This window comes from Martes martes (assembly GCF_963455335.1).
Source record: "Martes martes genome assembly, chromosome: 15".
In the NCBI taxonomy this organism is placed as follows: domain Eukaryota; kingdom Metazoa; phylum Chordata; class Mammalia; order Carnivora; family Mustelidae; genus Martes; species Martes martes.
The window spans coordinates 35,427,915-35,452,536 of NC_137903.1; the positions used below are offsets into that span (position 1 = coordinate 35,427,915).

General features: G+C 41.4%; 1 protein-coding gene across 4 annotated transcripts in view; it reads left to right on the forward strand.

The window, feature by feature from the left end:
- The window catches only part of HSD11B1 (hydroxysteroid 11-beta dehydrogenase 1), a 63,621-nt gene extending 39,249 nt beyond the window's left edge, over window positions 1-24,372 (forward strand). For all 4 annotated transcript variants that reach the window (XM_080823947.1, XM_080823949.1, XM_080823948.1 and 1 more), the window contains 2 exons: window positions 21,962-22,105; window positions 23,814-24,372. In XM_080823947.1, the coding sequence (XP_080680073.1) occupies window positions 21,962-22,105; window positions 23,814-24,031 (362 nt within the window). In that variant the 3' untranslated portion in view covers window positions 24,032-24,372. The remainder of the gene's footprint in view (window positions 1-21,961; window positions 22,106-23,813) is intronic.
- The last annotated feature ends 250 nt before the right edge of the window (window positions 24,373-24,622 follow it).

Sequence of the window (24,622 nt, forward strand, 5' to 3'; positions counted from 1 at the left end):
TACAGAGATATATTCATGAAGAGAACACTGTATGATCAAGAAAGGTCATTGACTCTTTGGATGGTGGTAGTATCAGACGTTATCCCCAATAAAGAGCTAGAGATTTTCCAGCTTCGGGAGTTTGTTTTGTCACGAGTCCAGGAGAGAAGTCCCACACCTACTTGTTGATTAGTCAGAAGGATGTGGCAAACACCAGGATTAAAATCTGCACTCTAAATTTGGTTCCTGGCAATGTAAAAACAAATAACCTGCAGACTTTGTAATTCTTAAGTATTTCACAAACTACTATGAGCTGTTACTGTAACTAAGAACACCATCGATGTTGTAAAGAATTTTATTTCCTGGACAGGAAAGGCCCGCATAGTGACGGGATAAAAGGGCAGTGTGTCTGTGCTACCCGCCAAACGGAGGGATTGATATGCATCCCTGCGCTTCCCAGACAACACAGACTCCGCACCCCTCCCCAGACACAGCCTCTCTCCAGGCTGAAAGGAAGGAGAGCTTCCGGATGCATACTGAGTGGGAGGGTGCTGGGCACATCCCCAATCCATCCGAGGGCATTGGCCAAAACCCTCACATCAGTCATGGTTTAGGTGGCTTTAATGATTTAAGTTGATTAAATAATATACCCATTCTAGGCAAAGAGTGTGCTTCATCTTTGGCTAGAGAAATTGAACTTTCTACAACGTAGACAATGTCTTAGTGTTCTCAGAAGGAACAAGAATTTCTGTAGAAGTCCAAAGGCAAGATGAAAGTCTGATAACCTCTGCTTCCACACATCTTCTACGCCTACCAAAAGTCGCTTCATAAAGTGTGTGGACTCAAAGATGGAAATCTAGTTGAACTACTACCCTTCACATCTGCTGTTTGTATAGCTCAAAGAGTTCCGTCTGTTTGCTTTGAAACATGTCTGTGAACTTGCAAAGTACAGACACTGCTTTCTCTTCCTAACTGAAGAATTTTTCTGTTCTATGCTATATTTTTTTAAATATTCAGAAAACACATTCATTAATCCTTCCTTCTTAAAATCTGAATTCCACAAATGTGGGATGCTAATCCTCAAATTGATCCAAAGGTCAGCCAAAGAGTATTGGGGTGGATTTTTTTTTTTTAAAGATTTTATTTATTTAACAGACAAAGATCACAAGTAGGCAGAGAGACAGGCAGAGAGAGAGGGAGGAAGCAGGATCCCCTCTGAGCAGAGAGCCCGATGTGGGGCTTGATCCCAGGACCCTGGGATCATGACCCGAGCCAAAGGCAGAGGCTTTAACCCACTGAGCCACCCAGGTGCCCCATTGGGATGGATTTTTAATCACTCATTCCAGGGAATGCATTAAGTCATTTATTGAATTATGGTGATAAGCGATTGTTTTTTATTCCCAGTGCATTTCCAGGTGTTGCGTTACCTAGAAATCCTATACTTTTAATACATTCTTTAAAGCCTCAGCTTTATATATGCTTTAGCATCGAGACACTATTGCTGCCTCTGGGAATTTCCTTACAGTCCGCATCTAGCCATGTTTAGGGTACCTACTGTTCAAGTTTTTACACATATATAATATATACATGCTAGTTTGGCCATGAGTTGAGCTACTATAACAAACACTCACATTTACACTGGCTTACACAAATCAAAAGCTATCCTTCCTCTCATAAAACAGCCTGGAGTAAGCAGTCTAAGACTAATACAGTTGTTCCGTCCCACAAAGTTGTCCAGGAACCTCTCTGTCTCAGAGCTGTCATCCCTAGGGCATTATCCACACCCGTATGTCCAGGATGGCTCATTATTAGCATATCAGAATTCTAGCTACAGAAAATGGAGAAAGAAGGACACAACCTGAAAGCCTGTAAAGTCTTCTACCACAGCTGGCGGCCATTATGGTCTTTATTCAAAGTGGATTTGTGTCCAACTGAAAACCAGGGGTTCTAGTTCTACAAAACACACCAATGTTGACAAGTAACTAGGGGTGTCTCTCTCCCTCATGCCAAGAAAAAGAATATCTCTATCTGATATAAGACCAGAAGGCGGGAGTCCCTCCAGACCACCCCGTGTGCCTACTGCACGCCATACGCTCACACTCCAGACTTGATCTCTCCAGATTTGAGGTCTGTCATAAAAACAAAACCCCTTCCATCAGGCAGCAGTGTGGGACACAGTGGGGCAAGGGAAAGCACAGAAGGAGAATGCCTAGGCGGTATTTGTGAAGCAAACGGAGACGGAGATACTACTACTCTAATGTGACTGGAAAAGAAATCACTGAATTGGGCAAAGAGAAGTTGAAAACATCTGGAAAAAGTTTATCGGCCATTAATCAAAATGGGTCTTCTTGACTTAGGTTCAATTTTCAAAAAGTAAAGGTCACTGCCTTTTCATATCCCTTGGCTCTGTGAACCCTGTTAACGATGGCCCATCACATCAGTCACACGCATGACAGCCAGAATCCAGCTTCTAAGGCTGTTGCTCTGCCCCTCCTTTATGGCCCCTCGGGACTCACAGACAAATCCTGCAATCCTCCTGCCCCCTTCTCCTCCTAGGGACCTCACTTCCCATGAAATCCTTGTCAGTTCTTGCCAGACTCTTTCCTCTTCCTCTTATCCAATACATTTTGGAAAATTAGCTTTAAAATTCTACCAAGGCTAACCACACCAGGCCCACATTAAGTGTAGGGATATTGATGCTTCTGTATCAAGAAAAAATGTAAGCCATATTTTGAAGTGCAACTGCACACAATAAGTTCTGGGTTTCTTTAAATATTCAAGATGAAAAACTAAAGGAATAAGAGGACCTTGCCAATGGCCCCTGAATGCTCAGACCTCTCTTTGCCACCTCTGTTAAGTGTCTCTGGTTACCTATTCACTATTTTCCAAGCAAATCCTCTTTTGAAAAGATTAACTTTCTGTATTTACTTTTCAAAGTCTTATTCAAATGTGTTCCTTTTCTGGTTTACTCATTTCCAGCATTGCTTCATATATATATTTTTTTACATAGATGTACAGTATTTCAGGCATATTGTGAGATGACTAGCAAGGGGCAAATACCTCATAAGACAAGGCTTTTGTGGGAAAACTCAAACCAATGTATGAAGTCACTTGTTGGACCTTAACCTGTTTGAGGGTTAAGGGCTGCCTGTGTGGTCTAAAACTACTTCAAGAATTCAACGTTACAAAGAGGGAGGAAAAAAATAAAACAGGTTTCTCAACTACATGTATCAACTAACAGGATTTGGAATACCCATAATGGTGTTTTGCATCAAGACAAGAATATACAGATGTTAATCTCATCCCTGCCTTCAGCTCGGCGCACCCACTTTTTCCTGAAAGGCAGGCGATGCCTCAAAATAGTATGGATATGCCTTGGAGTGTGGTGGGGAGAGGAAGGCCAAGGTCAAGGTTCTGGATGCAAAGGGGTTCTAGGAACTCGAGTAGTAAGGGGCGATTTATCCCTCACCCAATTATTTTATATTTTTCTAAGGTGAATCTTTACCCTTAAATCCAATTACCTCAGAAATAATTTTCAGGGGCCCCTGGGTGGCTCATTGGGTAAAGCTTCTGCCTTCAGCTCCAGTCATGATCTCAGGGTCCTGGGATCGAGCGCCGCATCAGGCTCTCTGCTCAGCGGGGAGCCTGCTTCCCTTCCTCTCTCTCTGTCTGCCTCTCTGCCTACTTGTGATCTCTGTCTGTCAAATAAATGAATAAAAATCTTTTAAAAAAAAAAAAAAGAAAGAATTTTCAGGAACCACACTTTCCAAGGTGAGTGGAAGTGTTTATACACGCAAGTAGAGGTATTAAAGTGATCAGGAGGGAGGTGGTGCTGCAGACTTGGACTATCTTGAGGAGATTGGGGGGAGGCAGGGGGAATGAGATATGTGCGTTTATAGATATGTCATCTATAGTGTCTGGAGGAAGGCGAAAAAGATTCAAGGAGGAATCAACAACCTGGACATAAAAATTTCTGGAGCCATGCTAGCCTAAAGTCAAGAGGTTGTGTTTAGGCAAACCTGAAGGACTGAGACAGAACCTGTTGGACTCGTCCTCAGGTTCATTGTTGTACCAGCCCTGCAAAAGGGGCAAGTGGAGATCTGCAAGGGGGAAAGATGATTTCCTGCTGAAGACATTAACAATTTAGTACAGGCTGTGAACAAGAGAATGCTATTTATGACAACCATTGGTCCACCTTTCCCCCTTGAAAGGCTGGGTAGAGCTTAAGTCATCGTGTCTACTTAACCCTGCTAGACTAATGATTTTTGTTCCAGTGCATTTCTTGGTGAAAACAGGAGGGTTCTACCATTGTGTCTTTACATTTACTTATGAGGAGTTTGAGAACGCTTAGAACAAATACACTCTACTTGAAAATATACATACAGAAAACTAGATCTTAAGAAAAGAATATAATGCCAAAATCAGACTCTACACGGATGCAGTCCTTAAGTTTCAAATTTGCCTCTTGAATTTTTTTCTAAAAGATTTTATTTATTTATTTGAGAGAGAGAAAGAGAGTACAAGTTAGGAGAGGGGCAGAGGATAGGGAGAAGCAAAGCAGGCTCCCCGCTGAGCAGGAAGCCCAATGCAGGACTCCAACCCAGGACCCCCGGGATCATGACCTGAGCTGAAGGCAGCCGCTTAACCAACTAAACCACTCAGATGCCCCTGCCTCTTGAATTTTCTTAACAAAAAGAAAAAGAAGAGGGTCAGTATATAGATAAGATTATATTCAAAAGAAGGAGGTACTATAGGAAGCAGATAATATCTGAAATAAATTTCTCATAAAAGACATAAAGTACATGCAGAAAGTAATGAGAAGAGCAATGCCCCTAGCAACTTTCCTAAATGTTTCCATAATTTTAAAAATCAACACACACACACACACACACACACACACACTCATACACACACACACACACACACACACACACACTCTATGAATATCTGGAAAAAGAAGAAAAGTATAAAACTCAAAGTAAAAATCATCCATAGCCATCCCAATATTTTGGAGAATTTCTTTCCAGATATAGATAGACATATAAAACAATTATTTTCCTATTGCCAGACATTTAGGTTCCTTCCAATGTTTTGCTATTTTAAAAATCCTGTAATAAATGTCTTCTATGTAAATACGTGGCTGAGTTGACAATTATTTTCTTAATAAATTCTTAGTACTAGATTTACTGGATGAAATGATAGAAACGTTTTGAAGGCTTTTGGTACATCTTTCCAAACTGCTTTAGATGAAAGGAAAAATAAAAGACTAGACTTAAAATACACAAAAATAAAAACGAATTTAGATGAATATGAGCATCATGGCCCATTCCCACCCTGAGTATAGACACAAGTATTCCTCTCACAACTACTTTGCAGGGTTCACAAAATTTTTGGCAATTGACAAGTTTGTAGGTAAAAGAAAAAGGTGTTTAGTAGTGATAATTTTTATTTGACATGAAACGTGAGGTCCCTGTCCCTTTGAGAGCAGTGGTGTTCTATTTTTTATTACATTATATTTTATTTCCTACAGCAGCACACGGCATGTAGTGGATATTTAATAAAGGTCCGGCCAATAGTGAATTAATTACATTTTCATGTGTTTACAGGATATTTATATTTTCTATTCTGTGAATTGTTTTGCCATGCCTCTGCCCATCGAGATGTTAGCACAACTTTTCTAATAATAAATAACATAAATGATTTCATATGCAGCTTCTTGTTGCAAATGTTGACAAAGGCATATCTTTGAAACTCAGTTAAGTATAAAATTAGTAAAGTGAAAAGTGAAGTTGACATGGCGTGAATATAGACCTTTAGACAGTTGGGTTTGACCCAAGGAGAATTCCTGCTGAAATAAGTATTGATTTCAGTAAGCAGAAGTCCACTTAAGATACTTCAAGATGAGGCAGGTCTGGGGAGAGAGAGCACAACTTTATATCTGAGAAATTTATTCTACACACATTTGCAAAAGTGTTCGCAAAATACCTTCATTCATTTATTCAAAAGATATGAATTGCAGCTCCACTCTGAGCCACACACAGTGCCAGATGCCAGGGCTGTGGCAGGGAACAAGGAAAGCAAGGCTAGGGACATCACTGCAGAGCCCCCACTCCAGTGTAAACGATCGTTACATTGTTTACAGTTATTTAAAAACTGAAAGCAATCTGAATATTCACCACTAGTGACAGGTTTCTAAATTGCAGTGAAATACTATGTAAATTTTTATATATACTGACTATAAAAATAGCGTTTGAAAGAAAAGTAATTTAGAGAACACTATATATAGTATGAGCCCAACTGCGTTTAAAGAAAGGGGCTTTTTGAGTGCCTGATTGCTCCCCATCAGTGAAGGATCTGCCTTTGGCTCAGGTCATGATCCTGGGGTCCTAGGATAGAGCCCCACGTCAGGCTCCCTGCTCAGCGGGGAGCCTGCTTCTTCCTCTTCCTCTCCCTCTGTCTTGACTCGTGCTCTGTCTCTCTGTCAAATAAATTTTTAAAAATCTTTAAAGAAAAAAAAAAAGATAGGGCTTTCATCTTTCATTTTACAGACTTCAAAACTGTTCCTTGCACAATGAGCTTTAGGATAATTAGAAAAATTAGAATAAATTTTTTTTAAAACAAAAAGTAAGGGATTGGGCTCCCATACGGTAACTGGAACCAAAATATTTCTCCTCCCATGATGGCTGATTTGGGGCGAGGGTAGGATAGAGATTGTGCTCCATTTCACAGGTAAATAAGCAAATTCAAGTAACTTAAAACTATTGCATTATCAAATTCAAACCACTAAATGCCATGGTGGGAGTGGAGGGTTGCTTTTTGTTGTTTTGTTTGTTTGTTTGCCTACAAAATTGTCAATTGCTGAGAACTTTGTTCCCTCCACAGAGTAGCTGTGGAGCTACTGGACACTCTCATATACTCCTGGTAGGGAAGAGTATGATTTTTTATAAACTATTTTTAAGTGGTTTCCATCACTGATCTTTAAAAGTCTAGTCCCTCATTGTTCATTTTGTCTAAAGCAATTTGGCAAAATGTATCAATAGCCTCAGAAGTGCTTCCGTCATTTCACTCAGCAGACATAATGTTGAGAATCTAACAAGATATAACCACCAATCCAGTCACAGATGTACATAGGAAAACATTTATTGCAGGATTTTTTTTCAGCTTGTCTACCAATTTGCAAGCAAAGCTACCAATACTGAAAACAGCCCACTCACGTGTGCCTGAAGTCAGCCATCACAGTCGACTGAAAGTTCAGGATCCAATTAATGCGTAGTCCATTTTATTATATGGGTTTTAAATTAGTTGCTATTTTCCAATAAAGTTGTCTGGTTCAGGAATTCCCGTGTGATAAGTGCATATAATAAATCCTTTATTTCTAGCATTAGAAGAGTAAGTAACATTAAATGTTAACAATATTTAAAGAATATTATTTTGAAGGGGTGCCGGATCCCTGGCCCACGTTGGACACACACCTGTCTCAGCCCATCCCTGGGGAGGCCACTGGCCTTATGGCAATTGTAGCAGACACGCTGCCAGGAAAGAAGGCCAGGCCAGGATCTCCCAGAGATAGCACGTCTCTGCCATACCTGCTTTTCTCAGCACACCTGCTCCCCTTTCTCCTCTCTCCATTAGCCTCTGCTTCATTTGCCACCTGCTTCAACCTGGCTGCCACGGCCCCTTTCTCAGCCTAACAGCTCTCAATATGCTTTGAACTTCTGCCCCATGGCCAAACCTCCTGGTCTCTCAACCTCCAACTCCAATTCCCGCCCCCCTCCCAAAAGAAGAGGCATCTGATTGGCTCACCTGAATTTTGTAAGTCAATCCCTGAAGTTATTTGTGACTTTACCAGCCTGGAGGCACAATCATTGACTCAGGCTTAATCAGTGAGGCCACAGGGAGGACAGAGTTAGGAAAGAAGCAGGGTGGACGATGGTTGACCTGTCTGAGTCATTTGCATAGGCTTTGGGTAATCTTCCTTGAAGACTGCTTCTGCCAGCCCACATTGTCCAACTTGGGCAGGATCGGACAGGTCTGTGTCAGGGAGTGGCAGTGGCAGCCTGGCTTGGGATAGCAACACTGAGATGAGATGAAGAGGGCGTCCATAAAAGAGACAGCAATGGTAGCCTTGTGAGAACTTTCAGAGTTCAGGTGGGCCAAGAAGGGTGTCTGTGTGGCACCTGGCATGGAGCGTTAGAACTAAGAGAGGCAATGGGGACATTTGCAATGAGTGCTGCTAAGGGCAGCCCAATATGGAGTATAGAGGTCACCCATGAGCCCTGGTAGGAAGTGCCAGAGTCCAGGTGGGATGAGGAGGGCATCCACACAGAGGGCTAAGAAATAACTACAGAATAATCACATACAATGGGCATTCATCAAAGAAGTAATACATACTAAGGATAATGGATCTTGCTGTCAGTGTTACAAATTCGAATGAACCCTGTGATATTGGATTGGTCCTGGAGGTGTCTATGAAATAATCATTCTTAAAATCCATGAATAGATATGGAAATACAGATGTGTATGTCTATATGTGCATGCATATTTTCCCTAGCTCTGTCTACTGAGAGGACCTGGGAGCACACTGAGTGTCCAGATCTTGGTTTCTAAATATCATTCTCCACTAAAAGGAGCGAAGTATTCTTGGAGAAATGGGTGATTCCAGGGCAGTGCCAGGAAAGGTTTAAGATGAACCTGAAAATCTTGTGCCAGCAATTAAAAAACTACCCGAAGAATAATAGGGACATGTTACTAGGACACAGAAACTTTTAAAAGGCTCCCACTAGCCAAACCTGGAACCATTGGGACATTCAAATAAATAATGACAATAACAAATTATAGCCCATAAGATGCACTAAATTCCATGATGAGATAAATAAATACACAAACAAATGGGGAGTGGAGAAGGCATTTCCATATAGTGGAAAGCTAAATGAGAAATACAGGAGGAGTGATGAAATTAGAAATAAGTAGCAATAATTCAAAAAAATTAGTAATAATTCAGCCAGAAAACATCAATGGATGCCAAAACTGGAGGGTAAAAGTTTAATAAGAAACACGGCATTTGCATAGTCTTAAAGTGCTACCCTACTCAACAACAGAAAAACAATATTCAAAAATGAAAAAAGGACCTGAATAAACAACTGTATATGAAAAGATGCTCAACATCACTAATTATCAGAGAAATGTAGATCTAACCACAATGAGATACCACCTAACAACTGTTGGGGTAGTCATTATCAAAAATAAAAACAAAACAAAACAAAATAAAAACAAAAACAGGAAGCAACAAGATTTGGGGAGGATGTAGAGAAATTGGAACCTTTGTGCACTGTTGGTGGGAATGTTGAATGGTGCAGCCACCATGGAAACTAGTATTGAGGTTCCTCAAAAAATTAAAAATTAAAAATAGAATTACCACATGATCTAGAAATTATACTGCTTTGTACATACTCAAAAGAACTGAAAGCACACCCCAAAAGATACTTGTACACTTGTGTTTATAGAACATTATTCATAATAGCTAAATCATGGAAGCAACCCAAGGGTCCGTCAACAGAGGAGTAGATAAGCAAAATGTAGTACATACATACAGTTCAGGGGCACCTGGGTCGCTCAGTCAGTTGGGCATCTGCCTTCAGCTTGGGTCCTGATCCCAGGGTCCTGGGATTGAGCCCCCTGTCAGGCTCCTTGCTGAGCAGACAGCCTGCTTCTCTCTCTCCCTCTGCCTACTGCTCTGCCTGCTCGTACACTTTCTCTCTGTGTCAAATACACAGAGAGAGACAGTGAGAGAGGGAACAGAAGCAGGGGGTGTGGGAGACAGAGAAGGACCCTGGGATCATGACCTGAGCCAAAGGCAGACGCTTAACGACAGAGCCATCCAGTTTCCACGATAAATAAAATCTTTTAAAAAGGAAAGGAAGAAAGGAAGGAAAGAAAAGAAGAGAAAAGGAAAGAAAAGAAAAAGAAAGGAAGACATTCAATTCATTCTTAAAAAGAAAGGAAATTCTGATATATGCTACAAAGTGGATGAACCTTGAGGACATTATGTTAAGTGAAATGAACTAGTCACAAAAAGGCAAATACTATATAATTACACTTAGATACTTAGAATAGTCAAAATCATAAAGATAGAAAGTGGATAGTGGTTGCCAGGGGCTAGGAGGAGAGGGGTATGGGGAATTACTGTTAATGGATACACAAAGTTTCAGTGTCTCAAGATGAAAAGAACTCTGGAGATGGATGCTGGTAATGATTGGCACAACAATATGAATGTACTCAATACCACTGGACTGTACACTTAACTCTAGTTAATAAGTTTTTTATCTTAAGTACCACCCTACAAAATATTGTAGTAGGTTGAATGGTGACCCTCAAAAAGATACATCCATGTCCTAAGGCCCTGAACCTATATATGTGATGTTATTTGAAAAAAGGGTCATTGCAGCTGTAATTAAGTTAAGGATTTTGAGATAAGGTCATCCTGGATGACCTGGTTTGGGCTCTAAATCCAATGGCAAGTGTCCTTATAAGAGACAGATGAGAAGACATGGCCAGGAGAGAGCTGTGTGAAGAGAGAGGCAGAGTCTGGAGTGATAGAGCCATGAGGAATGCTGACAGACACTAGAAGCTAGAAAAATCAAGGGAGGATTCTCTCTCCCCTAGAACCTCTGAAGGGCGTGCAGCCCTGCCAACACCTTGATTTCAGACTTCTGGTCTCCAGAACTGTGAAAGAATAAACCTCTGTTGTCTTAAGTCGGCCAGCTTGTAGTAATTTGTTACAGCAGGTCTAGGAAACCAATAAATTACTTTCCACATTTTGATAGTTGCATTGTGGCTATGTCCCAGAATGTCCCTCTGTGTAGGAAATGCACACTAACATATTCAGGGGCCATGGGGCATTGGGTCAGCAATTACCTCAATTACAGCAATTTACTCCCAAATGGTTCAGGAAGGAGAAGGGAGAGGTCCTTTGTACTCTTCTCGCAACTCTTCTCTAAGTTTGAAGTTATTTAAAAAAAAAAAAAAAATCTCCATCCTAGGGATCTAGTGACTTGGAAGAGGTATGGCAGTGGATTTTGTGGGGCCTTCTCATGGGTTCCTTGGAGATCCCCTGTAGGAGATGTGCTAATGTTTCCTGCAGCTCGCTCTTTTTGGCTTCTTTGTCAGCCCAAAGGCTTTGATCAGCCCATCCCTCTTGGCCCAGTCCACCCCACCATCCCTGGGTAGGTGGCCCCAAGCCAGCTCCCCTCCATGGGCTCCATATTTGGTTTTTGAGAAGCCTGATACTCATCGGTACATTTGATCCCACAATGCACTCAACTAGTTCCCAAACTCTAGTGGACACTTGCAAGGATCTCCAAGTTATCTTAAAGCCTCTCTTAATGATGGGAATGCAAATGCCTCCCTAATCCACAGTGGATGAACACATAGGACAATGATCACCCTCCTTTCTCCAGGCACAACTATTTTGGCCAGATATGGGTGATTAGGTAATGCTAGTGGAAATGGTCAGGCACAGCAACTGCACAAGCTCTTGAAATCGACTCTGGAGATGTGCTCATGTGATCGGGACAATAGGAGGAGCCAGGCTTCATGGCCCCGTACCTGCACAGAAAATCTCTTGCCAAATTCATCTTGCAAAACCTAGGTAACAGGTTTTATCTTACTTATCTCTGGTACATTTTGCACTGTTTCAATACCATACACTCCTCTTTTGTGTTCTGCCAAATCACACCACCTCCCAGGTGTCATGTCCCCCGGCCACTCAGGATGCCTTGCTCAGTTCTCTTTATCCCAAAGTCTTACTGTTGGTTTCCTTAAGATTCTTTCCACCCTGAGCCCTCTTCTCTTCTCACTCAACATACCCCCCTGGCATCGCCATCCATTCCCTTTGCTTCAGTTACCACGGGACTGTGGGTTGTCCCAATGCTTACAGTGATACCTCAGGTTCTCCAAAGCCTGGAGTAGAAAGACGGATTTATCTTTAGAGCCCGACTCAACCCAAACAACTAAAGAGGTTAGACCCTCAGGGGCCCAGCTCAGGAAATATTTTTAGGAAGAGCTGGATAAAAGGCACCAGATCTGGGATGAGTTCCAGCCTCGAAGCCACCAAGGCATGGTGAACCCTATGTTGGGGTTCGCTCAGTGGGAGATGTGGCGCATTTGCCTGGGGTCACTCTGAGAGTCTGATGGCGGGCAGAAATGAAGTTTTTCCATCCTGCACACTTTCTTTGGAGCTCTCAATTCAGTTTAAAATCTGCCTTTGAAATGGAAATACTGTAATTTCAAAATCTCAGCGGGGCAGTTGGGGATGGAGGGTGTGGAGTGGATGAACAAAAGCCCTGAGGCCTGCTTTTGACCTCTTCTTCTCCACTAACAAGCTCCAGCACACAGCTAAGCTGCCAGCCCTCTGGCTCTTGCTGTTCCTACGGTGGCTAAGTCCCAGCGTTTCTGGGACAGAGCTAATTGCAAACAGTATGTCCCATTCATCACCAAGTCTGCACTCTTACTTGTCAGACTCCATGTCCCATATTTTCTTCAGAAAATATGATCGCCAGAGCTCTGTTTCTCAGCGGTCTAAAACTTCCCAGGAGAGAAACCGAGCTAACATACATCTATTCTGCCCTGATGGCTCCATTCTCCCCCCTCCGGAAACGAAACCTACCCTTGCGCAGAAGTGCTCAGGCTTCCACCCCCTCACTTTCATGACAGTTTCACGCAAATTAGTACATTTATTTACTTGTTCATTTGATTTCATTAAGCTCATGCTTTGTTTTCTAACTGGTAGTTAACAAGTGAATCTTGTGGTCTGCAATCAGAAAATAACTTTATTCTTATGGGTTAGCTCATCCCTGAACCTGGGTGTGATGGCAGGCAGAGGGCAGTGCTGTAGGCTAATAAAAGATCCTCTGGCTGCCTCCAGTCTCAAGAAAGGTCTCACTTTAGTAATTAAAATGTCCGGTCACGAGTAATTTCACTAAAGCTTCTCCCCTGATGGAGCTTGAGCCTGCTGTAGCAAGGAGAGATGCGTCCAGTTTTTCCTCCTGTTCCCTGTCTCCTCCTCCCTTACTAGGCTCCCTCTAGCCCCTCTTGTTTAAAAGAAAAGAGGGGGGCACAGGGAAGAAGGAAGGTCCAGGATAGGTAAGGCCTTCCTTGGCTGACACCTTGCTAATACGCCACTGAGCTCTGGCCACAGCAAACGTTCAAAGCTCATGCTCTCGGAGCTGGGAGCATGGCCAAACCCGGCTCTTGCATGGGGTGTTTTTGTGGGTATCTTTAGGAAGCCCCTGCTGGAACACTGCTTGTTCTTCTTGCGATTTGGGCAGCAAGTGCTTGTGGGATGTATTTCCTTCTGGCCCTGGGAGTTCAGTGGGAATACAGGGGGATACACTCACCACTTGGGGCTGCTCTTTGGGACAGGATTGGAAATGACTCTGGGGAAGAAGGGATGAGTGTTAGGACAAAGCCCCTAGGGTGGCAGCAAGCCAAGTGGGGGGCTGGATGTCCAGCTTCCTACAGGAAGCCTTCCTTCCCTTCTGTAGGACACAGTTCGCCCCCGCTCTGTAGTGGCCTTGCCCATAGTAAGCAGACCTCTTGGGTTGGGTCAAACCCCAGTCCTTGATGCCCCTTAAACTCCTTGGGACAAGCTCTCCATGAGGTGCCCTTGGAGCTTCTCTCACAAGAATGGACATGAGGGGAAGGCCCACCCTTTCTCCTCGGAATGTCACTGGAGTCAGCTCAATGTCCTCTTCCTACTCCATGCCCCCTGGCCTCTGTGCCTTCAGTCCCTTTCTTCCCTCAGGATAGTTGAAGGTCTACATGCTGCAAACACATTTTTGGTTTGGGGGTTTTTCAGGTTTTTGCTTATCTGTGTTACCACATGCTGTGTAAGTGCACAGGTAGTCTGGAACCTTCCTTCAGAAGATAAAGGCGTTTGCCAGTTTGCTCTCAGCCTTTGAACCTCAGCTGAAACTAGAACAGAAGTCAATTTTTAACATCCTGTTACATGTTATTTATTCCATCTTGGCCAGGGCCCCTTAACACATAGAACCTTTCTAAAAAATAAAAATCTGGGTTTTTAGAGGGGCCTTGCCCGTTTGAGCTTCCTGAAACTTCTAAATATATTTCATGTATAGCAGAACACAGAGGTTCCCTCACACAAGCGTATCTGCGTTATACAGGAAAATTTAAGAACAGCTCCGTGAATAGAAAACAGACTTTAATGAAATGACGCAGGGTTGTTTTTGGAATAGTGAGCACCTAGGAGATTTTTCTCCCTTCTTTTCTCTTTTTTCTACTTTTTGATATGTTTCAGCTTTTCTTTAGCGAGCCTAGACTGGTTCAAAAAATCCTTTATCTGCAACTCCAAAATCCAAAAATGTATGGGCTGGGGGGTGAGGCGTAGGGGGTAAGGTGAGGGGTGGGGGGGGGGTAGAAGCTCTGAATACTAAGGATTTCTTCCTCCATAATTAATTATCTACAGTTAGTTTAACTTGAACTGAAGGGAAGCAACTTAAAGCTTTTATCTCCGTGTGAACTTTCAAATATTTTAGTGCAGAAATAATCATGTGTTTACTTAAAACCTGCCTCCTCAGACTCTACTGGGGGTGTTATGTAATATATACCATAAACCCCGTACCACCTCCTAAAACCCAAAAATAATTCTGAATTCCTTAACACATCAGGCCCTATGGGTTTCGGACAAGGGCTTATTAGCCTATACTTTTGAAAAGAAGAAAATATAATGAACTGTGTTATTATTTTTCTTGTTCTACTAGCTTCTTATTATAAGTGACCCACCCCCACCTCTAGTCTTTGTACAAGCCATTCCCACACTTCCTTGGCTCTTCTGTGCCCTCTCTCATCAAAGCAGAATTCGCAGCCTACCTCCTAAAGGTGAAGTTTGAACTTTCCTGGTTAGTTCAATATCTCTCTTCACATAAATATCCAGTTTAGATTTGGGTCACACTCGTTTGGGCTTTAAAGAGACACAGTAACTCATCATTTAATGACAGTTTACCCAGCTGCTGTCATAAGACTTCAGGAAGCCCCTTCCAAAGACCTTCCCTCTCCACTTCTTCTGGGAGCTCCTAGATCAGGTTCAATGAGTTTATGTCACCATGCATCTCCTGCTCCCACACCCACCCTCAAAGCCCACCATGACTATGCTTTATGGATAAAGACCTTCTTTCCTACTGAACCTGTCAACACAGTCCTCTACTCCAGAACACAAACTAGAAGACTCTGAGAAGGGAGTAGACTCAAATCTGTAGGTTCTCTCCATATATTTTTTTAAGATTTTATTATTTTTAGGTAATCTCTATACCCAACATGGGGCTTGAACTTACAACCCTGAGATCAAGAGTCGTGTGCTCTACCAACTGAGCCACCCAGGTGCCCCATCTCTCCATGAATTTGAGAATTACTGGTTTAAAGGTTTGCAGATCAATAGCATTTCACAAAATTTAAGACATAAAATTTGGTTATAATGACTGTGAATGACAGTTGCAGTTTACCTCATGCATAGTTTTCCTAGTAAAGGTTAAAGAGTTTTCAATAGAATTTGTCCAATCTTGACCTTTGTCTAGTAATTCAATATATTTCTTCACCATTTAAAAATATTTTTTTAGGGGCGCCTGGGTGGCTCAGTCAGTTAAGTGTCTACCTTCGGCTCAGGTCATGAACCTGGGGTCCTGGGATTCAGCCCTGACTCAGGATCCCTGCTCAGTGGGGCATCGGCTTCTCTCTCTTCCTCTGCCCCTCTCCCCACTTGTGTGCTCTTGCTCTCTCTCTCTCTCTCTCAAATAAACAAAGTCTTTTAAAAAATATTTTTTTAAACCATGCTTCTACCGGTGAATTTTCCGGGAGGTTTTCTTCCATGTCCGGCTGTTTCTCTGCCTCTCTCCTCTCTTCCTCTTTCCCTTTCTCTCTTCTTTCATCCTCCTCTCTAGAACAACAAACAAACAAACAAAACACCACCAACAACAAAAATCTCTCCTTTTCTCCTGCAAAACAATTTTAAGATCTTTTTTGTACTTTGAGCAGAATCTAAGGCATAATTAAAGACAGAAAGTAGGATACACTAAGCTCCCTTAATGGGACAAAAATCACTGTTACAGGAATTCAGACTATGGTTAACATGGTCTCTTGCTTCTGCATCCCTGTTGCTACCTGGACAGACACATAAAATCATACAGTCAATATCTTTATTATCATCTCAAAGGGAATAGCGAGCAGATATGTCAACCTGGAACCTGTGATGTGACCTTATGTGAAAAATGGTCTTTACAGATGTAATAAAGGTAAGGATCTCAAGAGGAGATCATCCCAGTTTATATAGGTGAACTTAAATCCAATGGCAAGTATCCTAATAAGAAAAGTAAGACACAGACAGAATTGGAGAAGGCCATGTGAAAATGGAGGCAGAGATCAGAGTGATGCATTGATAAGCCAAGGAACGCCTCAGATTGGCAGCAAACATCAGGAGCTTGCAGAAGCAAGGAAGAATTCTCCACTTGAGACTTTGCAGAGAACATGGCTCTGCTCATACCTTGGTTTTGGACTTGTAGTCTCCAGAACTATGAGAAAATAAATTTTTGTGGCCTCAAGCCTCCAAGTTTGTGGTAATTTATTATGGCAGCCCTAGGAAACTAACATAAAGGGACTAGAAGTGACTAGCCCGATGGGTAGCTCATCTGTCAGCTTAGAAGGGAAAATAGTAACGCTATTCATAAATTTTGCCTATTTGGGGGCTTAGTTGTCAAGCAGAGAGAATCTTCACCAACTCAGGAATGGCTTCGGAAAAATACTCAGACAAAGAACGGTGGCTTCTGACGGAGTGATGTATAGAATTGTTGAATCACTATATTGGACACCTGAAACTAATATAAAACTATACATTTGCTATATTGGGATTAAAATAAAATAAAAAAGAACAGTGGCTTCTTCTGAGGAACTATCCCCTGCTGCTTGAAATTGTGGGCCACTAGAGTCGAATTTGAATCCTGATTTGGCTCCCGGTTCTCCTACTCATTAACTCTGTAACTTCAGGCAATTGTCTAGCCTTGAGACGGGCACCTAAAAGCTAAGTGTTAGCTCCTACTTAGCTTCATTTTTGTGATTTTTTTTGTTTGTCTACTCCACATGGCTGTTTGTCTGTTTGCTTATCCTTTTCCATGGCTGGAAATGGCTACCCCAGTCCCAACCTTACACAACTTTTTAGTTCAAAATCCAACAGCAGCTAATTAGAATCCTTGCATTACTTATTCCAATATCTTGAAAGAGACTATGATGGATGTTCAAGCCATTGTGCGTGCTAGCTATCACTGGCCTGACCTTCTTCTACAACTGTGAAGGCAAAATCTTTTTGAAGGGTATGTGTGTAGAAAGGCAATGGTGAAAGAAAAAAAAAAAAAAAAGACAACGGTGAACATTTCCAGAACTCTGAAGCCTTTTAAATTTTATATATTTAAACCTATTTATATATTCTTTCATAATCTATGCCTTTGATTTCATGCTTTAAAAAGCATCTCTTGGGGTGCCTGGGTGGCTCAGTTGGTCAAGCATCTGCCTTCAGCTCAGGTCATGATCCCAGGGCTCTGGGATCGAGCCCCAAGTGATGATCGAGCTCCCTGCTCAGCTAGGAGCCTGCTTCTTCCTCTCCCTCTGCCTGCTGTTCCCCCTTCTTTTGTTTTTTTTTTTTCTCTCACTCTCTCTGTCAAATAAATAAATACAGTCTTTTTTAAAAAGTATCTCTTACCTTGAGATCATATATTGACCCTCATTTTGTTATTTTACTTTCCACATATACTCTCTAATTTGAATTCTTTTTAGAAGGGTATTTTTCTCCAAATAGTCTATTTGTCCCAACATAATCTTTTGAATAGCTCATACTTTTCTCACCAATTTAAAATATGAATACTAATAGCGATCACATTTACTAAATACTTCTACATCCCAGAGTTTGAGCTGAGTATATTACATTTCAGCTTAGCAGTATTATTATCCACATATGACAGCTAAGAAATGGCATACTTGGGATTCACACTCAAGTCATCTAATTGTAGAACTCATACTTTTAACCACTATGCTACTCTTTTCTCTCCTTTTTTTAAATATTTTATTTATTTTTGAGAGAGAGAGAGAAAGAGAGAGAGCAAGCATGAGAAGGGGAATGTCAGAGGGAGAAACAGACTGCCTGTTGAGCCAGGATCCTGCTGCGGGACTCGATCCCAGGACTCCAGGATCATGACCTGAGCTGCAGGCAGTCGACTGCTCAACCAACTGAGCCACCTAGGTTGCCCCCACTATGCTATTCTTATAAATAGTTTGGTCTATTTTTAGCTTAAACAATAGAAAACATTTTTGACATAACCAAAGTCCAGGTTGAAGGTTGACTTGGCTCAAGCTCAACATCCCCATGATTCTCTTGACTCCGCTCTCTTCCATGTGTGACTTCATCCCTAGGCTGATAGTGAGATAGCTGGAGTAATTCTAGCCCCCATATCCATGCACAAGATTGTTCGGTAGAAGAGAAACAAAATGGCTACTTTAAGAAACTCTCCCAGAAAAATAAAAAAATTTTCTCAGACTCTCCAACAAAATTCTCCTCAAGACATTGGTTGAGGGCACCTGGGTGGCTCAGTGGGTTAAGCCCCTGCCTTCGGCTCAGGTCATGATCTCAGGGTCCTTGGATCGAGTCCCGCATTGGGCTCTCTGCTCAGCAGAAAGCCTGCTTCCCGCCCCCCCCCCCCCGCCTATTTGTGATTTCTCTCTCTGTGCGTCAAATAAATAAATAAAATCTTAAAAAAAAAAAAAAGACATTGGTTGAAAATGGAGCACATGCTCATTCCTGTGTCAATTATGGTCCAGGAGATTGGATTAAATCAATTATACCACCCCTAGCATTAGAGATGGTATCAACTTCCCTTTGGAACATGGGCAGCATAAAAGTAAGGACTCTCAGTAAGGATTAGGTTCAGCTCTCTAATGCAGAAAATTTAAAACAGCAATAGATTGAATAAGTCAAAAGGTAAATCAGTCTGGAGGTAGGCAGTACCCTGGAGGTAGGGCTAGGAGGGAGGCTCCATGGTCACCCAGTTTCCCTCCTCTCTCAGTGCTCTCCCAGTCTCAACATGTGGCTTTTACTTCATGATCTTAGGTAATTCTGGAGCCACAGCCAACATATCTACCTTTAGGCACCAAGAAGGAGGCAGGAGTGGAAGGGAGAGACTGATTTCTTCTTTTAAGGACATATTCCAGAAATCACATGATACATTTCTGTTTACAACCCATTGGACAGCACTTAGTCATTTGGCAACATCTGGCTCAAAGAAGCTAAGAAATGTGGATTTTATCCCAGATAATTATTTTCCCAGGCACACATCAGAGATTCCACTACTAAAGAAGAAGAACAAAAGATATATTGAGAGCACGCTAGCAGTCTCTACAACAGGTAGAAACATGAAATCAATTGGGGTTCGGTTACAGAGGAAGAAAGGGGAACTAAATTCTGGTTAGGCAACCAACAATGCGCCCTGAAGCCCTGACGGAGTCTTTGGTCCAGTCCTAGACTAGTCAACAACCAAGCGGTATCAGATACTCTGGTTGGACATCTTGTGCCACACACACCCATTCCTGGAACTTGACTGTAGAGTAATTCCAAGCCAAAACTCATGATTGAGAATGGAGTTGGAGAGATTTGTTTGTATTTTTTTGAAGAGTTAATACATTAAGAATTGAAGTTCAGATTAAAGATATTAAGATTTTGTTCTAAATTATTTTCTAGTTTCTCATTTACCCTTTACCTTTATAGTGATGTTATTATAGCTATTGCTTTCACATATAGAAGTTTTACATTTTATATCATCAAATATTCTTTGCCTTTACCTTTTTTTTTTACTTTTCTGTTAGAATGATCTTTCATAACCAAGGATCTGATAAATATCCACCTATATTATCTTCTTTCCTGATTGAATTATTTTTTATCAGTCAGAAGATGCTTTCTGCTGCACATATAACAAAAACTCCACTTATAATCACTTAACACTAAATAGGGCTTCCTTTTTCTTGAGGAATAAGTTCAAGGTTGGTTTAATGGACTTATTATATCTTCAAGAATCATTTTACATTTCTGTGCCATAATTCTTAATATGTAGCTTTTCCTCAAGTTCACAATGACCACTGCAATGCTAGGCATCACATCTGAAGTACATTTAGGATGAAAGAAGAGAGGCAAAATTTAAAAGATGCATGTCACCTGAATCCACCTATTTCATCAGGAAATTAATATCCTTTCTGGAGACCCCCTCTGTTAGATTTCTCATTGGCCAGAACTAGATCACTGGCCATACAAAAGATCAAGGGAATCTTGAGGAAATAAATATTTTTATCTGAACACACTGCTGTCCTGATTTTAAAAAAATCAAATTCTACTATTAAAAAGGGGGAAATGGATATTGGGTAGACAACAGTGTCTGCCATACTAGACACCATCTAGAATTTTTTGGATATATGATGTAGAACAAGGAGCTAATAATTATTTTCCAATGAGTTAACCAACCTTCCTAGCATCTTTATTGAATAAGTCATTTTCTTTCATTGATTTGGTAAGCTTATAGAGATTCCAATTCCAATAACGGCAGAGTGGTGCCTAACAGATCAGCCTGCCCCAGATCAACCTTGGGACAAAATATAGAAAACAACCATTGAAAGCATTGGAGAGAAAAAGCAAAAGCTGACAAAAACTGGAGAGCTGTTGACACTTGAAAGGGGGAAATGGGGAACTGACAATAGATGAGTTTTATAGCTTATGCCTAAGGGCAGTCCACAATTAACACCGTATCTGGGATAGGCAACTGCCATCTTACTACCTTGAAGAACCAGAAAAAAGAGTTTAGGGTTTCTGTAGCATCCAGAAAGTATAGGGGAACATACTGGAAAGGAAAGAGCCACAGTGGAACAGTACCAAATTTTATATATAAACTCTTCCAGAATCCGTTTGTCCCCTGAATTACTCATGGATTGTGTAGACACCAAGAAACCAATGAAGATTAAATAATTCAACAGAGATTTTAGCTGGAACCTACTGCAAGAGACACAGGGTGTAAGCTAATTTGGATTTCCACCTGAAAAAAAAAAAAGTAAAAAATCAATACTTTTGGAGGAATATGACAGAATCCAGAGACTCTATAATGTTTCATTCACAACATCAAGAACACATTGCAAAATTACTCCACATACAAGAATAAGAAATATGACTGATACTTAGGAGGAAAGGCAATCAATGGAGATCAATCTTTAAATAACCCATATTTTAGAATTAGCAGACAAAAATTTTAAAGTAGCTGTTATAACTCTTTGCTCAGCAAAGAGTCAAGATCTCAGTCCCCTTCTAATCTCTTCTCTTGAAAAGGGTATAATGAAGAGGTCACCCTATCAGGCCTGAAGGTCCACATGCCCTTCCCCAAACTGACTGAGAATGAACCAGGGTGATGAAAGTAAGAAAAGCAGTTTTAAGCAGAAAAGCAAAGACAAGGATTTTCATTTCCCTTGTATAGAAAAGAAAATCAATAATAGGTTGCTGTGTTGGCAGGGAGCTCTTGCCAAACCCTCAGATCTCTGCTGTCTTGGGTCAGACATAGCACAGTTAGCAGCTATGGGATTACATGGCTCTTTTGTAGTCCCACTTATATACTCCCCTTACTAAAATCTAACCAGTCTTTCTTCAGTGAAGCTTTTCCTGCAGCCCACCCCACCTTCCACCCCAGTCTCCTCAAGGGAAGTTTCTTTGATATCTTAATAATCTTTTTTTCTTTCAGAAATTCAACACAGCATGATAGCCTCTATACAAGCAAAGAGAAACTAAGCCTCAAAGGGTAAAAGGACTCCACAGGGGTTACAAGTCCTACTACAGATAAAGCAAAGATCATCTCTGTAGAAGCCAAAATGGGTCACCTTCTTAACCCATTTCCTTATTATTTAGGGAAAATGGCTAGCCCACTTGTTGCACCCTATTCTGCAAGCAAGTTTGCTCTGGATGGGTTTTTCTCCTCTATCAGGATGGAACATTCAGTGACCAAGGTCAATGTGTCGATCACTCTCTGTATCCTCGGCCTCATAAACACAGGTAAGGTGAAGACAGTGGAATAAACAGCCTGCCTTACCACTGTGGGTAAAGGAGGCGTTGAACTCCTTGACTCATGAGTAATTGACTAAAAGCCAGTGAGAGCACCAGTCTCCACTTACTGAAGCACTTTGTCACCAGGGAAACCTCTGACTATCCTTCGACACTTCTTTCCATTCTGACCACCAAGTGTGCCGAGTGACACCAGACCCATCACTTAACCCTATTCTGAACCCATTATGTCCTCAGGAACACTCAATGGCCATTAACTGTCCTCTCTGAGGCTTATTAAGTACAAGTTTGTTATTCTTAATACCATCACCAGTAATAAGAACTATTGATATCCTGAATCTTCTTTTTTTCGTAAGTAATCTCTATACCCAATATAGGGCTCAAACTTACAACCCCAAGATCAAGAGTTGCATGCTCTATTGACTGAGCCAGTCAGGTACCCTTCAAAAACCCTTTGATATGATGCAATGAGGACACAACATCATTTTTGTGATATTCTTGCCAAAAATGAATAACCTCACTCTAATCTCTAATCATCAGGAAAAAAAAAAAAAGAAAAAAAAAAAACAGACATAGGCTCCTGGCTGGCTCAGTTGGTAGAGCCTGAAGACTCTTGTTCTCAGGGTTGTACGTCTGAGTCCCACGCTGGGTGCAGAGATCACTGAAAAATAAAATCTTTTTATTTTTTTTTTTTAAAAAAAGAGAGACGTGGACTAACCCAAACTGCCATTCCGCAAAACAATTGATCAATACTTTTCAAAAGTGCCAAGGCCCTGAGGGACAAGGGAAGAATGAAGAACTGCCACAGACTGGAGAGAAAAGAAGAAATGATTACTAAGTCTAATCCTGACTAAGATCCTGGAACATAAAAAGAATGTTAGTGAAAAAAATAAGGTCTGTGTTTTAGTTAGTAAGATTGCCCTTATTACAATGTACCTTGACACTTGTACAGTGGTAACGTGTGACGTTGTAATTAGGGGAAGCAGGGAGAAGGCTACAAGGGAATACTCTGCCCAATTTTTACAACTTTTCTGTAAGTCCAAATGCAAGTTTATGTAGAATAGGTACAATAAGAAAACTTTAAAGAGTAATTGAATAAGTTAAGGAGTCGTTACCAAACAAGAGAAAACACACACACACACACAGTGAAACAAGGATAGAAAGAGAAAAAGAAGCCATGCCAAAAGGACATGGAAATTCGGAAGAGATAAAGTAACTTCCCTTCCAAAATGAAAGTAGTCCGTGTTGATGGCAAGCAAAGGCCTGGATTCTCGTCCATCTCTTCCTTTTACAAATTTGTGAATCGTTAACACACAGCACTTGGCTTTGCCCACTGACATTTTCCATTAGCTACTGGGTCTTGATATAACTTCTATTCTCATTGTGCTCCCCCATATGACTCCCTCACCCCAACCAAAACACTCAAGAGAGAAGCGTGATTTAATTCTCTCAATCGCCTCTAACTGCGCACCCCCCACCAAATCTTCATCCAGGAACACAGGGTCCGCATGAATTCTAAGCCTCTCTTTGCACAGCAGGCCCTAAATGCAGGCCCAGTCTTCTGAGAGGGCGTATGGGTCTTATAGAACAAGCACTGGCAAACAGCCCCTCAGAGTTAAGCTGTTACTGTCTGCAGACTTTCCATGTTGTAGACTCTACTGGTCTTGTATAACCCCACTCTTCTCTCATCATTCTATAGACACAGCCATGAAGGCCGTCTCGGGGATCATCAACATTGATGCATCTCCAAAGGAAGAATGTGCCCTGGAAATCATCAAAGGGGGAGCTCTGCGTCAAGAGGAAGTATACTATGACAACTCAGTCTGGACAGATCTCCTGCTGGGAAATCCAGGGAGGAAGATCCTGGAATTCTTGTCCTTAAGAAGTTATAGTTTGGACAAATTTATCAACAACTAAGCACTTCCTTAAGGTGAAGCATGGTAGGGGAGCTTTGGGACTGTTCTTCCTGATATCTATCTGAGCTCCATCCAGGAAGGCGTCTCCAGAGAGACAAATGGGTGTCCCAGAGAGTCGTAAATCACACATCACATCTCACAACTTGAAGGAGTTCCTCTAACACTTGCATAGTAGAAACCTAATTATAATGAATGTCATGAACCACGGCAACCTGCAGTTGTGAAACAGATAGTAACCGTAGGTATAATTAAAAGGTAGTTCTATCAAATTTACCTCATATATAATATGATGATCAATACAATATTAACTATAATAAAGGTCATATCCATGTTGTAAATTCATGATTAGTAGCTCTAAGTTCAGCTCATTCAGTAAGGTCCTTTAAAACCACAAAGTGAAAATTTTCAGTGTTCATTTCGTATCTTGTGGTCTGAACCTTTTCATTGTTCTTGAGTTGAAGAAATCACCCTGTACTTCATTTAATAGACATCATGCCCATACCATATTGTATATTTCAGATACTCTTTACATTATTTTATATTGCTCCTTGGGGAGGGAGGATACCTGGGTGGGTATAAATCACTAGGGCAA